The sequence below is a fragment of the Oncorhynchus nerka genome, linkage group LG12, assembly GCF_034236695.1.
Source record: "Oncorhynchus nerka isolate Pitt River linkage group LG12, Oner_Uvic_2.0, whole genome shotgun sequence".
In the NCBI taxonomy this organism is placed as follows: domain Eukaryota; kingdom Metazoa; phylum Chordata; class Actinopteri; order Salmoniformes; family Salmonidae; genus Oncorhynchus; species Oncorhynchus nerka.
In genome coordinates, this window is record NC_088407.1 from 48,464,890 (window position 1) to 48,483,331 (window position 18,442).

The following is an 18,442-nucleotide window of genomic DNA, read 5'->3' on the forward strand; positions in this document are numbered from 1 at the left end:
TGTTTTTAAATGTTTTAATCAGGGGGCCATTTTGCACAGGTTGAAACATGTAGGTAAATTAAGGAACTTGAGCTGCTCAGTTTGGCAACTTAAAAGATACTGATAATATCAGAGTAGTAATAACATTAGAAAAAAACACAGAGTCTTCATATTGGACACAAAAGTGCTCAGCTCTACAAACCTTTGAGAAGTAGCTTATCATTCGTTTTTGTGGGGAAGAGGTCAAGCAAGGAAGTGAAAAACCTTGGTCTCTCAAGAACCACTACAGGCCTTTGGTGCTGCAGCTGTTTAATGGCTAGGTCACCACAACCTGTAAGAGCCTTTTCTAAGATGACGTGTAAGTTCTGGACTGATGTATATTCCCCTGTCCTGGGAAGAGGCTTAAGTGGGGAAGAATGAGCCAGCCTGCTACAGGTAGTAGTGAGTCCCACCTGGCTGTTCTCCTTTACAAAACAGCTACGTCTGTAGGAATCCCGCCGCCGAGCTGACACCACAGGTGGATCAGGCCTGGGGTTGTTGCAGTGTGAAGCCCGGGGCCTCTCAGCATCCTTATCCTTAGAGTTCTCCTGTATGAACTTCAGGAAAGATGACTCGAATCCCATAGGTTTGTAAGTAGCTAGGTCAAATGTGCGAGGGGTGGGGCTTTGAGGTTGAGGGTCCTTTGAAATCGGAGGGTGCTCAGGGAGCTCGTTCTTACATTTAAGTGGCTGGCGGGCTTGAGGGGAGGGCAAGGGCACAGAAATGTTTGTTGGTTTGCCACTATCTTTGCCTGAACTGTCCAAGAAGCTCTCATCAACACAGAATCTGAGGGAGGATGGGGGAGAGAGATCAAGAGCCGGTGGGTTTGAGGATCTTCGCCTCGCCTCTTGGCTGTGGCTGTTCTGAGTAGCAGGGTCCTCCGTGTGCCCACAAGGTTCTCCATAAAGCAAGTCATCTGCACCGACCAAAACATTCCTCTCAGCAGTTGGCTCCTCTTTGAACCCCAGTGGGTCATAGTCATCAAGTGTTTCTGCTTTGATGGAGTGCAGACTCATAGGCACAGATGGACCACCAGGGTTCTCTGGCTCTGCTTGATACTCCATCTTCAGAACTCCGTTAGGTGCCCTCGTCATATCAGGCCACACAGACAATACAGTATTCCTTTGTATCAGCTCTTCCAGTTGCTCTGCTCTAAACACAAGCTTATCCTCATTCAATTTGAAAGCCCGATTGGTTAATTTGTGGCAATTCAAATAGTGACGTCGCATACTACGTATAAATTTGACTACAGAATCACAACCCTGCACCATGCATGGGTACGCTTCACGTTGACAGCGATCTTGGCACATCTGCAAGGCCTCCTCATGGGAACGGAAGACCATATCTTCAAACTTGTGTTTTGATTTGGACTCTACAATACTTTGGTCAACATTCAAAATTTCACCATCATCTTCATCATGCTCTTCACTAGTTTCTTCAGCCTTAACATCTTCGGGAGACTTTGGGCAGTGTCTCAGAGATTGCCCGAGAGGTAGTTTGGTTGCATCTTTTTGTGGCGTAGAGGATGTGAAGATAAACTTTTTTGGGCAACCAGTGACTGAAGTGTCATTGTGAGTATTCTGGAGACTCAATACAAGTGAATCATAGTAATTGAGGTGGCTAGAGAGTACATGTTTTTTCAGACTACTGCTTTGGGTGAACACTTGTGTACAGCCCTCATACTTGCAGTACATGGTCGCCTGGTAAGGATAACTCTTTCTGTGATGCTTTAGGCTACGGTTCACCTGGTAAGGATGCTCACTCTCCAAGTGACGCACCAGGCTACTGTTCAGGAGGTAAGAGGCATTACAGTTGGCGTAGCTGCACCTAAACTTCTGTAAAACGGGGTCTTCTGAAAGCACGGAAGGACATCCCATCACCTGTGAATGATGCTTCTTCTTGTGGCGATAAAGACTGTAGGTGTGACAGAAAAGCATCCCACAGTCCTTGTGCTTGCACATATAAATGCTGCCCCTGCCCCTTTGCATATCTCCATCCTCACTTTCCTCCTCAAAGTGATCCTGCACAGAAGATGGCGCGTGACTCCATTTCGTACTCTGGTCTCCAGACTTAGCAAATTGTACAACGTTTTGTCGCCTCCACATTATTTGATTTTTGAGGTACTTCTGCTGCCAGGAGGGGTGTTGCCAGGTGAGGGTCTGAGAATTTTGTATAAAAGAGACTGTGGACTTTTTAGACCAGCTCATTTTCTCCACAACTGCCTCGCTAAGTCTATGAGTCTGAAGATAATGAACCCTCAAGTCGGTCTTCTCTCTATGGCATTTGAAGCAGAGGTGGCACTTAAATGTCAGTGACTTGAGGATCTTCATTCCTTTCACCTTCTCCTCTGAGAAATGATGCTTGTTCATGTAGTGGCGCCTTAGGGTAGTGCTAATCACACATCTAAAATTGCAGCCATTAAGCTGACATAAGTATGGTTTAGTAGAAGCTTGCAAAACATAAGGGCTGATCTGGTCTGACTCTAAGTGTTGCTCTGAGGGTAGACGGTGGGCAACAGATGGTTCAACGTTTGATGTCAATTTCCTCCGCTCACCAACAGCGGGTGGAGCTCTCTTTTGTAATAATACAATTGGTGACCTGGTGCCAACACCCTGATGGCAGGATATATTTGATGTGGTGGACACTGACATTGGGTGGGAGGGCTCAGTGTATCCATTTGTAGAGTTGGAGGGAGTCAGACTAAGCTGGCTAAGCCCAATCAAAATCTCTCTCAAATGGTCATTATCATTGGCAAGGCATGATGGAGATGTTGTGGTGTTCTTGGTAAGGGAAGGGCAAGCATTTTCCTGGCTTGATCCCTTCATTAGCAGACAAGCTGCATGTTCATGTTTGTTCTGGCCATCATTGTACTGCTCTGTTTTGACCTTTAGACCTTTAGATTTCAAGTCCACTTCTTTGTCAAGATTGAGTTCCTTATTCTCTGCCTTGAAGTGCTCTGGATGAATACACCTCAGGTGCTTGTGAACATCTCTGGCTTTGGAGAAGGTCAATCCACACCTCTCAAAACCACAAGTGAACTTTTTTCCATCAAAGCACACAGCAACCGAGGTCATTGTGCCTTTGGGCTCCTTGCAGCTCGACACATGTGACGAGGACGCACTGCATGTATAGGAAGTAGCATTGTTTCCCCCAATGACTACCTCCTCCAGTGCAGTCTTTCTTTTACAATACTTTTTGGGTCTGGCTATGTCCTCAGTTATGGAATCAAGATGTTTTATTTTGGCCTTCCTCTGTGCCTCAAAGTCTTCCTCAGAGAAGGTAATGCCGTGTGTGGCTAAATGCCTGCTGAATTCCTTTTTAGAAAAGTAGAACTTTTTGCATTCAAGGATTGTGCAGCTGTATGCAGCATCACGAAAGTGCTGTGCTTCATGGTGGTATACCTGCCCCAAGTCAGAGAAAGAAAGACGACATCCTTTGAGCTCACACGGGTAGCTAACTTGATAGCCATGGCTATGCTTATGTGCAACAAGCTTATTGGAGGTGCTGAAACGAGCACCACAACCTGTGACCATACAAATGTAAGGCAGGTCACCGTAGTGCAAACGCTGATGTCTTCGGTGGTGATAGGCAGACATGAAGTGGCGCCGGCAGTAAGTGCACTTTTCCCTACGGTCTTTCATTTCAAAATAATGTTTCACGTTCTGGTCCCCAACGTGGTATTCGGATCTTAAATGCACACCCAAGTACTTGGAATGCTTAAAAGTCTTTCTACAGTGAGTGGCAGGGCATGTATATATGTCATGATTCTGCAATTCAAAATGAAAGTTAATGTAATCAAATGTGACATTATCTTCAAGTCCAGGGTACCTGGGGGCAGATGAAGCTTGTTCTAGAATGTGCTCCAAAACATCAGGATCATGTGTGGACTGGTAGTACAGCATTAAGGATGGATCAAGAGCAATCTCAACAGTCTCCAAGTCGTCGTCCTCCATTTCCTTATCCCAATCAATCCTCTTTTTGTCCTTTCTCTTTTGCCGAGTGCTTCTGGGTGGCATTCGAAGGTGTAGTTTAGTATGTGGGACAAAATCTTTTCTGCTCTTAAACTTCTTCAGGCAGACAGGGCAGGTGAAAACACCATTGTTTTCATGCCTCTTAGAGTGAAGAAGGATTCGCGTTTCAGTAACACTTTTCTTACAAATCTTGCAGAGGAACTTGTATTTCTTCTGAAGTGAGCCCTGCTCAACATCTGGCTTCAAAGGTGGTTTACTGTCCCACTCATTTTCCTCATCTTTATTATGACCATCAATGCCAACAATTGTCCGATTTAAGTATTCTCTTGGCATATCAACAAACCCCCTCTCCACCTCCTCCTTTACATCCTGCCCAAGACTAATCTCCTGCCCCCCTCATCCTCATCTTCCTCTGGCTCAGGGTCAAGCCCCAGCAGCCTGATGCACTGATGCTTGAGTGTTTTCCAGTCCCAGAATTCAGGGTCGAAAGGCCAGTGGGCTTTAAGTGCCAGGAGCAGTTCACACCGCAGAGAGTTGGGGATGATGGAATTTTCCTGGTCATACTTCTGATCGGTCTGCAGAGAGAGCTCTTCAAGGGAGCTGAAGGCCACATGAGAGAGGCCTAAAAGAAACTCTGTCAGCTGGCAAGCACGCAACACCTCAAGATCGTCTGGTAGGAGGCAGGCTACAGTCTTGCACACAGAAATCCTCATCTCTGTGTCCTCTTGGTCTGGGAGCTGTAGTGCTTTAACACATAACTCCACAGACGAAGCCAGACCAAGCACCTCTGCCTGTAGAAGAAATGGGGGAAATCAGTGGCCTAGAAATGTAAATTTCTTTTCAAAACAAATATTTCACTAAAATAACAATTCAAAACCGCTTAACAACTTATTGCAATGACATTCAAAATGAGAGGGAGAAAAAGCTGTATTTTTCTACCTCTGTCCGAATGACGTGCACAAGGAAGAGCAGATGGTAAACGGTCTTAGCAATGGCGCCTAGCTGCAGGCAACGCTCCAGCAGTGATTCCAAAGATGGGTCAATCCTTCTCTGAAGCTTACTCCACAGCAGTGTGAGCTCCCTAGAAATGAAGCCGCATAGAGAAATAGACATTAGAAAGACCCCAAAGCTACACACCAGCCCAGAACTAAGATTGGGCTAAGATTATTCAGGGTCCTTCTGCAAATAAGATCATTTTTTGCACCTAACATGCATTCACTTCAATTTATCCATATGCTTCCCAAGATTTGACATTGACTACTAAAAACACACCAGGAGCAGTACAGGCGTTGCTGCTGCAGCTGTTGAGTTAGGAAGGTGGTACACAGGATGAAGGCCGTGTTTTCCTCCCCCTCAGTCTCCAAACTGCATGTAATATCCAGCACATCCTTACAGTCCAGTCTGGATATCTGTGGGATAAATAATAAAGGCCAAATCATGTATAGAACTACAGTTTTGTGGACCATATCACTTACATCTCAAGGGCGAATGAGTTCATACTCTACATGTGAAGATTGCCCAACACACAAGTGTCAGATTCACTATGCCATCACATTTTCTTTCATAACAGCTTTCTCTGAACGCTATTTAAATAGCAGTATAAATAACATAACCGAGCTGAGCTAAAAGACAAATTATGCTGTTCTCACAACAACACACTGACAGACCTCCATGATGGCCTCCTCACCGGGCAGCAGGTGGCAGAGGAGAGAGACGTAGGTCTGCCGGAAGGTGGTTTGGTTGGAGACAAGGTGGCATTCGGCACAGGACTTAGCCAGCACAACAGCCTTCGCCACCTCCCCCACTTTCTCCAGGTGTTTGACACGCATCTCCATGAAGCCCTCCCCCTCCAAGGCGATGTACGCCTCAACTGAAGGAGAATGACAGAGCAGCAGTAGCTGGATGACTAATACCAATACTTCAAAATCACAAGATTAGCCTTATTAGTCACTGCTGCTTCTTTGTGCAGCATTACCATGTCAATGCAGTAAGGTGGTGATACTGACCTTCCTCTATGTTTGTGGGGCGACCAGTGAGAAGGGCGCCTAGGACAGGGTTACTCCACGCTCCCCCCTCTCCTGTGATCTGGAGCAAGGCTTGCAGGTCTGTGCTCCCATACTCCAACAAGGCATCATGGGCCACCTGCAAAACCCGTGAGAACACACACAAAGAAAGGGGTCGGGCCACAAATGTCCCTTAAGGTAAGAGACGGCGTGGTAAAGTTGTTCATGTAGGACAGCCCTCACATCAAGAATTGGATTGGATATAAAATCACTTCCTCAACTTCTCTCAATTCCCAGCTAATGTGCTCTCATGCTCTCTCAACACATTTACTTTTTAATCAAACAGACCCCATCCTTTACCTGAACAGAACGGTCAAATTGAACCCAGGCCTCATAAGGGATTTCATTTTCAGGCACAGACAGCAACAGTTCAAAACAGCTCCTGAAAGCAAAATAACAGAAGGACACAATGAGGGACAAGTGACAACTTGTGAAACTTCCTGACACAATGTTATCTATTTCTAACATGCAGCACACAAAAAATGAAGACATGCCTTTAAAAAAAGAAGGCTATGTATTGCAGCACACAGCAGAAAGTGTGGTACTGCTCAGGTTTAAAAAAAAAATATATATATATATATGTTAGTACAACCATAACAGTTTCAAACACATTATTACTCTTTGAGTTGACTCACAATGCCAGTCTCTTTAACACGAGGGCCACATTATCAGAGTCTGCGGTGAGGTGTGGCCTTGCAGCAGCGAAGCAGTTGATGGACAGGCAGTAGACCTCCAGAAGGGGAAGACCATGCTCCACAGAATTCCTGCTCCCAGCATAGTGCATCAGTGCCTGCAAAGACAGCCATGGAGGAAAGAGGTAAAAAAACAAAACAACACTTCCAATGACAAGTTAGTTATAAAACTTTTTTATATTTTTTTTAATAAACATAACGACTTAGCCAACAGCTACAGCTAGCTTAACACTCAATTACTTTCCAATTAATGGTTCAGCAGCCATACTGAACCCAATCTTGCCAAAATAGAGGAAAAAGCATAGCAAACTATGATACTACAATTTCTGTAGAAAAAAAAAAAAAAAGTCCTAATTTCCGAATTATGTCAGAAAGTAAGAGGCGAAGCAAGAGGATTAACCAAAATCGCAACAAAGCGATAAGCAGACAAAATTTTTTGTATGGGACGTCTATGAGTGTCAAATTTGGTCAACAAAAAATGTAATTGCTATTTTGCTAAGTGAGGCTTATTTTGTAATGTTTAGGTTGTTAGAAATGTACCAATATACAGTATTCAGATCCCTTCACTTTTTTCAGATTTTGGTACGTTACAGCCTTATTCTAAAATCGCTTCAATTGTTTTTTTTTACCCTTATCAATCTACACACAATACCCCATAATGACAAAGCGAAAACAAGTTTAGAATTTTTTGCAACTTTGTTAAATACCTTATTTCCATAACTATTCAGACCCTTTGCTATGAGACTCGAAATTGAGCTCAGGTGCATCCTGTTTCCATTGAGATGTTTCTAAAACTTAAGAGTCCACCTGTGGTAAATTCAATTGATTGGACATGATTTGGAAAGGCACACACCTGTCTATGTAAGGTCCCACAGTTGACAGTGCATATGTCAGAGCAAAAACCAACCAATAAGGTTGAAGTAATTGTCCGTAGAGCTCCGAGACAGGATTGTGTCGAGGCACAAATCTGGGGAAGGGTACCAAAACATTTCTGCAGCATTGAAGGTCCCCAAGAACACAGTGGCCTCCCTCATTCTTAAATAGAAGAAGTTTGGAACCACTAAGAGCTGGCTTCCCGGGCAAACTAAGCAATCGGGGGAGAAGGGCCTTGGTCAGGGAGGTGACCAAGAACACAATGTTCACTGACAGAGTGCCAGAGTTCCTCTGTGGAGATGGGAGAACCTTCCAGACAGACAACCATGGTAGAGTAGAGTGGCCAGACAGAAGCCACTCCTCAGTTAAAGGCCCATGACAGCCTGCTTGGAGTTTGCCAAAAGGCTCCTAAAAGGACTCTCAGACCATGGAGAAACAAAATTCTCTGGTCTGATGAAACCAAGACTGAACTCTTTGGCCTGAATGCCAAGCATCACGTCTGGAGGAAACCAGACACCGCTCATCACCTGGCCAATCAATCACAACAATGAAGCATGATGGTGGCAGCATTATGCTGTGGGGATGTTTTTCAGCGGCAGGGACTGGGAGACTAGTCAGGATTGAGGGAAAGATGAACGGAGCAAAGATCAAAGAGATCCTTGATAAAACCTGCTCAAGAGCACCTTCCAACAGGACAACGACCCTAAGCACACAGCCAAGACAATGCAGGAGTGGCTCCGGGACAAGTCTCTGAATGTCCTTGAGTGGCCCAGTCAGAGCCCGGACTTGAACCCAATTTAACATCTCTGGAGAGACTGAAAAAAGCTCTGCAGCGACGCTGACAGAGCTTGAGAGGATCTGCAGAGAAGAATAGGAGAAACTCCCCAAATACAGGTGTGCCAATCTTGGGTCTTCTTGGGTATGACGCTATGAAACTGTAATCACTACCAAAGGTGCATCAAGAAAGTACTGAGTAAAGTATCTGAAAACTAATGTGATATCAGTTTATTTTTTATAAAATTAGCTAAAAAAATAAAAACTATTTTTGCTTTGTCATTATGGGTTATTGTGTGTAGATTTATGAGAGAATTAAAAAAAATCTGTTTTAGAAAAAGGCTGGAATGTAAACAAAATGTGGATAGTCAAGGGGTCTGAATACTTTCTGAAAGCACTGTACGTGGAATTCTGGAAACTTTCAGAAAAACGATTTTTATATCAGAGTTGTGTCTTGTTCACACGCATATCTGCCCTGTCATTGGCTAGAATGTTCCCAGCTGATCTCACCTCCTCCCACCTGTCTTCCACCTTTGCAGACATTTATTTCCATTGTTAGAGCAGTCAGTCGACTATCGTGTCAATATATATTTTTATATATTTCACCTTTATTTAACCAGGAAGGCCAGTTGAGAACACGTTCTCATTTACAACTGCGACCTGGCCAAGATAAAGCAAAGCGACACAAACAACACAGTTAAACATGGGATAAACAAACGTACAGTCAATAACGCAATCGAAAAATCTATATGCAGTGTGTATAAATGTAGATCTATATAATATATGTGTGCAAATGTAAATCTATATAATCTATATATATCTATATAATAGATCTTTGATTATGTATACTTGCGTATTGCATTTGACACAAATGTACACATCAACTTTGCTTTATTATGTTAGTGTTAAAAAAAATGTGGTTGAACCACATCAACTAGCTAGAAGGCATGTTTTTGTAGAGTGTGATAGGGTCAAATTAGCTTGTTACAGCAACTCCATTTTGAAACAAGACCTGCTGTAGCTAGCGAGTTGTAATAAATAACGTTTAGCTAATAAATGCACTAGCTTTGGCCAAGGTAGCTGCTCTTAGCAGCTAGCGTTGCTAGGAATTAGGCCTAGTTGCAAAAAAACAGAATTGTCCACCGGAAGCCATACTTAGATATTTACTCTGCCGATTGTCCGTAGGGTTGGTCGATTGCCGGGCAAATGCTTTTAGGAGCGGGCAGAAAAGGTTTGTCAATCTACAGAGTCAAAAAGCTGCGAAATGGAGAGATAAAAATAAAGAGAAGGACATAAAAGTACCAGTGTCGGCTATGTTGTGTGTGTGATGATTGTGATTGTCACAAGACAGGGAATTCAAATAAGCCTATGGCACGTCAAGGGAACTGTTCAGATGGGTTTAATGTAAACTGAACAGTGACTGTAGGTCAATAACCTCTCACATAGCCTTCATATTAACTACTGCAGAATTGAGCATTTCTTGCAGTAAAATGATACACCAAATGTAAGCTACATTTTGAGTTGGGAACAGGAGTGGAGTTCTTTGACGCATGCGCTGTTAGATACCATCTGTAGAGGTGCTATCTTTATTAGCATCATAAAAGCTGATAGTATTTCAACCACATAAAATATGCATCCAAGCTGAACTGAAATCTTATCATAAACGTTGGGTCGTTTTCACAGCTGTAGTGGAAGAATAAGAGAATGTGATACTGGCGACTGGTGACTTGCAGGCGCCGAGGCCCAGCGTGAATCACGATTTATGACATTGTTTGTTTGGATGGCTGACCATCTGTGGGCTATCACAGGGGTCAAACACACCTTATCCGTGTCTTTCTCCGGGGAGGCACGTTCCCACAGAATCCTGTGAGCGCAAACACCGTTGGAGGAGTGAAATCCTGGCCTCCACAATCTCCAAACCTCAACCAAATTGAGATGGTTTGGGATGAGTCAGACCGCAGAGTGAAGGAAAAGCAGCCAACAAGTGCTCAGCATATGTGGGAACTCCTTCAAGACTGTTGGAAAAGCATTCCAGGTGAAGCTGGTTGAGAGAATGCCGAGAGTGTGCAAAGCTGTCATCAAGGCAAAGGGTGGCTATTTGAAGAATCTCAAATATATTTTAATTTGTTTCACTTTTTGGTTACTACATGATTCCATGTGTTATTTCATAGTTTTGATGTCTTCACTATTATTCTACAATGTAGAAAATAGTAAAAATAAAGAAACTCTTGAGTAGGTTTTCTAAAACTATTGACCGGTAGTGTATGTGCATATTATTGTGTGAGCAGATGATGGAGTGAGTGTTAGTATGCATGTTGGAGTATCAGAGTTGCACTCCAGCCATTACCACGAGCCCGTCCTCCCCAATTAAGGTACCACCAACCTCTTGTGGTGCATAGTGTGTAGGGCCCTGTGTATGTATAGAGACATTGCAAAAATAAGAATAAAATACAGAGGCCAACTCAGTCTGTTTAGGCATTTCATTAGTTATTTAGCAGTCCTATGGCATGGGGATAGAAGCTGTTCAGGAGCCTGTTGGTGTCAGACCTGATGCACTGGTAGCGCTTGCTGTGCGGAAGCAGAAAGAAGTCTATAGCTTGGGTTGTTAGAATATAACAATTCTCCGGGCCTTCCTTTCACACCGCATTATAGGTCCTGGATGGCAGGGAGCTCGGCACCAGTGATGTATTGGGCTGTGCGCACCACCCTCTGTAGCGCCATGCGATTGAGGGCGGTGCTATTGCCATACCGCGCAGTGATGCAACCAGTCAATATGCTCTCAATAGTGCAGCTGTAGAACTGAGGATTTGAGGGCTTATGCCAAACCTTTTCAACCTCCTGAGGGAGAAAAGGTGCTGTCGTGCCTTCTTTACGACTGTGGAGCATTTTAAGTTCTTAGTGATTTGGACACAGAGGAACTTGAAGCTCTCGACCCGCTCCACTGCAGCCCCATTGATGGGGAGTGATCACACCCCCATCCACCTTTCCTGTAGTTTACAATCAGCTCCATGGTCTTACTGATGTTGAGGGAGAGGTTGTTGTTCAGGCCCCACACTCAAGTCACTGACCTCCTCCCTGCAGGCTGTCTCATCGTCGCCGGTGATCAAGCCTACCACCGGCGTGTCGTCAGTAAACTTGATGAAGGCGTTTGAGTCGTGCGTGGCCACGGAGTCGTGGGTAAACAGGGAGTCACAGGAGCGGACTAAGTACACACGCCTGTGGGGCCCCGTGTTAAGGTTGGAGGTCAGACAGTTGTTGCCTACCATCACCACCTGGGGTTGGCCTGTCAGGAAATCTAGGATCCAGTTGCAGAGGCAGGTGTTCAGTCCCAGGGTCATAAGCTTGGTAACGAGATTGGAGGGACAAGTGTTGAACGCTGAGCTGTCGTCAAAGAACAGCATTCTCACATAGGTATTCCTCTTATCCAGGTTGGTTATCAGTGTGGAGTGCAATTGAGATTGAATTATCTATTGAGATTGCGCCATCTATATCCATCTTTGACGATGGAGTTCATGTGTGCCATAACCAGCCTCTCAAAGCACTACATGCTACAGGGCGGTAGTCATTGTGGCATGAAGTCAGAGTTCTTGGGAACAGGAATGCATGTGGTTAGCATAAAACATGTGGGGATTACAGACTGGGACAAGGAGAGGTTGAAAATTACAGTGAATAAATCTGACAGCATAATTTTTGGTGGATTTTGTGGTTTCAAGCTAATGAGTTGAACATTCAACAAGAACATGGGCAACATTTTATTATTGGCAATGAATGAGGTGGGAAGGTTGTTCCCTTGTCATATACAGTGGCAAGAAAAAGTATGAACCCTTTGGAATTACCTGGACTTCTGCATAAATTGGTCATAAAACTTGATCTGATCTTCATCTAAGTCACAACAATAGACAAATAGTCTGCTTAAATTAATATCACACAAAAAAAATATATGTTTTCATGTCTTTATTGAACACACTGTGTAAACATTCACAGTGCAGGGTGGAAAAAGTATGTGAACAGGTTGACCCTACTTTGGCAGCAATAACCTCAACTGTGTTCTGTAGTTGCGGATCAGACCTACACAACAGTCAGGAGGAATTTAGGACCTTTCCTTTTTCCAAAACTGTTTCAGTTCAGCAATATTTTTGGGATGCCTGGTGTGAATCGCTCTCTTGTGATCATCGGGTTGAGGTCAGGACTAACTGGGCCACTCCAGAAGGCAGGGTAGCCTAGTGGTTAGAGCGTTGGACTAGTAACCGGAAGGTTGCAAGTTCAAATCCCCGAGCTGACAAGATACAAATATGTCGTTCTGACCCTGAACAGGCAGTTAACCCACTGTTCCTAGGCCGTCATTGAAAATAAGAATTTGTTCTTAACTGACTTAGTTAAATAAAGGTAAAATATATATTTTCTGTTGTTGATTTACTTCTGTGTTTTGGGTCATTGTCCTGTTGCATCACCCAACTTCTGTTGAGCTTCAATTGGCGGACAGATAGCCTTACATTCTCCTGCAAAGTGTCTTGATAAACTTGGGAATTCATTTTTCCGTTGATGATAGCAAGCTGTCCAGGCCCTGAGGCAGCAAAGCAGCTCCAAAGCATGATGCTCCCTCCACTATACTTTACAGTTGGGAGGAGGTTTTGATGTTGGTGTGTTGTGCCTTTTTTTCTCCACACATAGTGTTGTGTGTTCCTTCCAAACATCTCAAATGTAATTTCATTTGCCCAAGGAATATTTTGCCAGTAGCTCTGTGGAACATGCAGATGCTCTTTTGCGAACTTTGGACAGCAGTGGCTTCTTCCGTGGTGTCCTCCCATGAACACTATTCTTGTTTCGTGTTTTACGTATAGACTCGTCAACAGAGATGTTAGCATGTTCCAGAGATTTCTGTAAGTCTTTAGTTGACACTAGGATTCTTCTTAACCTAGGGAGAGTAGCAACAGTGCTGAACTTTCTCCATTTATAGACTATTTGTCTTACCGTGGACTGATGAATATCAAGGCTTTTAGAAATGATTTTGTAACCCTTTCCAGCTTTATGCAAGTCAACCATTTCTGAGATCTCTTTTGTTAGAGGCGTGGTTTATATCAGGCAATGCTTCTTGTGAATAGCAAACTCAAGTTTTGTGAGTGTTTTAGCTTTTGAAGAAGTCATGAGCCTAGGGGTTCAAATACTTTTTCCAACCTACACTGTGAATGTTTAAATTATGTATTCAATATAGAAAATAAAAATAAACTAATAACACACAAATTAATGTAAGCAGACTGGGTTTGTCTGTTGTTGTGACAGATGAAGATCAGCTCTAATTGTATGACCAATTTATGCAGAAATCCAGATAATTCCAAAGGGTTCACATACTTTTTCTTGCCACTGTTATTGCTACAGTTACTATCAATATATAATTAAAAATTGTTTTCCAGATTGTATTTTGGCAAATATTTTTCACAATGTGAATATTGGGTCGCTACTGGGACAACCTGGTTCAGTTTGGGTCCCAAGGCAAAACCAGTTGAGAACAACTGGCCTACGGCACACTTGCATGCGGTGTCGGAATAGGATCGAATCCGACCTACTGCCTGCCCCTTTGACACAACCTCTATATTTCTCCATGGTCATCCCCGCTCTCTATCTGTTCAATAAAGTCTGAAAAGATCTTTAAAATATACTTTAAAAATGTAAAAATAAACGATAAATGCACTAGCTAGGAAAGCTATTTATTTCCTGGCTACCAGTCCACATCGCTCTGGCCAACTGACGTTTCTTCTCCACAATGAGTCTGGATTTGCCTCCCTCCAACGTTTTCTAGAATGCGAACACATTCTGATCATTCTGATTGGTTAGAGAAACTGATGGCTTGGGCCAGAGCCGGCCTACAAGATACCGTTATCAATTTTGATACTCTGATTGGTTAAAGACTAGTCAATTGCCGATTCATTTGTTTTGTACAACGCCTCTTATTTTTAAGTCACACAAACAACAGGGGCGGCAGGGTAGCCTAGTAGTTAGAGCGTTGGACTAGTAACCGAAAGGTTTCATGTTCAAATCCCCAAGCTGACAAGGTACAAATCTGTCGTTCTGCCCCTGAACAGGCAGTTAACCCGCTGTTCCTAGGCAGTCATTGAAAATAAGAATTTGTTCTTAACTGACTTGCCTAGTTAAATAAAGGTTAAAAAAATAAATAAAAAAATATTAAAAACATCTAGGGTAGTGTTGTCACAATACTAAATTGTTGACTTTGATACCGATATGAGGTTTAGTATCACAATATTCGATACCACAGCAAAAAAAGGCATATTAGCCAAAGTCACAGAATGGCACTTGATCCAGACAGATATTTTATTATTATACAACCATACAATCAATTTGACTGATTATTTAACCACTAACTACATATCATAATGGTAATCCTTTATTCGAATGGTAAATCTCTCATCTACTGATAAATTGGGTAAATCAAAATGTTGCCTAGGCCTATTCACAATAGGTAAATGCAGTGTGTGCATGGATGCATGAGTTTTTGAGCTTGTTTAGGCTGATTTCATTGGGCTATAGATTTTTTTTTAAAGTTTCCCTTCCATTTCGGGACATATTTTATTGTACTGATTAACACTATTGCATAGAAGAAGCAATCTCCTCTTTTATAAAAGTGCTGTTTCTTTAAGACGAATAATATCATTCACACACACATTCAGTACAGGATGGAGCAAATATGATCTTGACTGGGAGAGACGCGAGGTAGGGGAGACGAAGTAAATTAATAAAGATTTTGGTGACAATCAGCTTTGAAATCACCAATATTTTGCGTAACGTTTTACATAAACAATGTAATAGGGTAGTGAATTGATGTTAGCTGTAAACTAGCAAGGAAATTTAACCCACAAAGCAGGAAGCTACTGGTATCTTTTTGCTTCGTACAAAGTGTTCTAGTCTTTATAGGACATTGTTTTGCGAACAGTAATTAACAGTTTCAACATGTCGCGTTGCATTATTCAAGTGTGTTAACTTCTGTGCTGCATAAGTGATGATGCAGCCCAGACTCTCAGTGATTGCTGTGGTTTCTCAGAATAGGCTAGAGCTAGCAATGAGTAAGTGGAGCAGGCTCTTGCGCTATAAGGGGACATCGGCTTCGCTGAGAGAGACTTGATCCTCTCTCAACCAGTAGACGACGTGAGACATTTGAAAGAAGTACCAAAAGTAAAACATAAGAATTGAAAAAGTACGAAAAAGTAAGTTTCAGTATACCATGCAATACTATTGTAGGGTGGCATTTTCAGAGAATGTATGTAGCGATCGATAGAGCAGCAGAATTACATTCAGGGTGAGTCCTCAAAGCTAATTGATAAGTAATGAAGAACTCTTGCCCTGAAGGCCGGTCATAATTATGCTAAACCCTGCCTATTTCTACCATTTATCTTCTCAAATCTGATTGTAAACCTAACCACACCAATAACTTTAAACCAAGACCAACAATCAAATTGTTGTTTTCATGAATTTTTACAATAGACAATTTTGACTGACTGTTGTATTAACTAGTGACAACCCTGCAGGCCTAGTCACATGCATGCCTGCAAGTGCCTGATTTCCAGCTAGCCCTGATAAACAAAACGTGATGCCATCCAGCCCAGTTCAGCTATTACTGTAAACATTTAAAACGTTGCAAAGAGCAACAAAATAAACTAGCTACTTGTTTGTATGTACTGGATTTAGCATCTAAAATATTTTTTGCAAGCCTTGTCATCCTGGAGCACTGACCGTCTCCCTCTCTGACTAGCCCTTGATCAGGACTCAGTTCCAATGCATTACACATAATTGGCTGACCACACCGCTCGCATCGCGCGTACAAGCGTTGCAAAATAATTGTAGAAATCTATGTTATTCAATAATTGTGTCAACGAGCGTCTGCGTTGCCACGGGCTGAAATAGAAGTCATTCCTATTTCTGAGGCAGATCGCGATGCAAGTCCTGCCTCTCCCATCTCCTCATTGGTTTATAGAAGCAGGTACCCAGGTGCCACCTCCTCATTGGTTATACCCACGTGGGTGATTGAAAGACAACCTGTTGCCGTGGTAATAATATGAAAGTGTAGATGCCAATCACCATATAAGTTAAAGATGAAAAAGCCTGGAAGGAGGAGAGATGATTAGAAACGATTCGGTTGACCGTTTTCATGTGTGGATTAATTTTCGGAGTAGAGAACCTTGTGCATTGCAGGTAAACTAACAATCTAATGTTTATATCCCAGGACAAATTAGCTAGCAACAGCAAGCTAGCTAAATAGGACAAATTAGCTGGCTAAATTGCCATACATGTTTAACCCTTTTCGACCTGTCCACAAATTAATGTAATTGGTTCAGAGTTTGTTTAGATATTGTAACCTGCGTGTCGTGATCGCTTTTGGTGTAGGGGGACAAAATAAATTTATGCACGATGGCGCACGCGTAGTTCCGTGTAAGTCATTGTTCAGAGCGCGACGCTCTGCCTGAACATTTTTAACACGCATCGCTTGCAGTATGGTTTTGGAAACATTAAGGACCTTATCTGTCACATTGGCGCGTATTTTTTGGTAAACAAAAGGTTAAATTGATAGACCTTTATCGGATTAGGGTTCCCAAATGGCCATATTTCAATGTAACAGCGCTTGTTTCCGAAAACAAACTTAAGATAGTTCATTAGCACAGGTATGTATGTATGTAAACGGAAGACAGAAAAATACTGTAGGCTCCAACTGTGTCAAAACAGTGTACAGTAAGTGTCTTTTGCCTTTGTGAAATAGTTGTGATATGAATGTAGAGGGATTTATGTTTATAGAACTGTAACGTTACTGCAATTGATAACCGTTTCATGTTTAGATGGAGCATTATTTGGTTGTTTTGGCTTCCAGAACATAAGGTCCTTGGACTAAGGTGTAACGTTAGGCTCCTTTAGTCCAACACTGGGCTACTGTACTTCAAGCTTGTAGAACAACCATGTCAACATTGCTAACGTGTTAACTAGCTGGCTAGAGTTAGAACCACTGACGATAGCATGTTGTCTTTTGCACATTGGAGGCATGTAATACAGCTGTGTTATACTTTGCGTTGCTTATAGTCGTGCTTTAATGTAGATTGTTCGCTTATCCTGGTAAATGTTCTACCTAGTTAGCAACTAAAGGCCAAATTGGCGCATACAGCCAACATCGTTCCTTTTCCTTTCAGTTTTGAGTGCACGCTAGTTACCTGGCAGAAGTTGTCGCAATATTCGGTGGAAGATATTTCCGAAATGTCTTGTTGCCAGAGCGTTACTTCCAGCGCTCTCAAGGTAGTCAGCAAGCCTTCCATTGCGACGAAAGTGTCCTCGGCAGTATTAGACAGCCGATTAGTCCAGTCGGGTGCTGGTTCAACATCACTATCCGCCATCCTCACTCCCCGCCACCGCGCGTATGCAGCCTGTCATGTGATCGGCGTGCACTCACCACTGCTCCAGGTATTGACATTTGGTTATGGTAACTATACCTTTCATCTGTTGTTCCACCATATTTTTTGCATAGGAATTTAATTTATTGTAAACGACTATATATTCTATTCAATCACATACTGCTGAAAAAAATACCCCAAATAGTCCACTCCCAGAGACGCTGCAATTCTACACAGTTAGAGTATATTAGTGTCAACGCCTGCTGTACTACAGGTAGATAACATACATATATATTTCAACCTTTATTTAAGTAGGCAAGCCAGTTAAGAACAATAAGAATTCTTATTTATAAAGACAGCCAAACTCAGAAGACGCTGGGCCAATTGTGCGCCGCCTTATAAGACTGTGATACAGCCTGGTTTTAATCGTTTGTAAACATTTTAATCAAACTATTATATAGGAATCTGCAATGATCGCATTATTGTGTGCATGTAACCGTACTCAATGTTTTTGTGTTGTCATGTAGCTTTTAATTTATTGAGCAGTTGTATTGTGTAGGCCCACGGCACATTGTACTGGTACCCCCCCTGTATAGTCTCACTATTGTTTTTTTCACTGCTGCTCTTTAATTACTTGTTACTTTTATTTCTTATTCTTATCTGTATTT

General features: G+C 42.6%; 1 protein-coding gene and 1 long non-coding RNA gene across 2 annotated transcripts in view; one reads left to right on the forward strand and one right to left on the reverse strand.

The window, feature by feature from the left end:
* LOC115138301 (zinc finger protein Rlf-like) lies at positions 1–17,817 on the reverse strand. Its single transcript, XM_029675006.2, is given in 9 exon segments — positions 1–4,384; positions 4,387–4,780; positions 4,929–5,070; positions 5,262–5,398; positions 5,657–5,859; positions 5,996–6,131; positions 6,353–6,434; positions 6,688–6,842; positions 17,598–17,817. Coding segments are annotated over 9 exon segments (5,640 nt in total). The 5' UTR covers positions 17,778–17,817; the 3' UTR covers positions 1–173.
* The window catches only part of LOC115138302 (uncharacterized), a 22,683-nt gene continuing 21,113 nt past the window's right edge, over positions 16,873–18,442 (forward strand). Inside the window, exon 1 of the long non-coding RNA XR_003864917.2 lies at positions 16,873–17,127. This is a non-coding gene — a long non-coding RNA (uncharacterized LOC115138302). The remainder of the gene's footprint in view (positions 17,128–18,442) is intronic.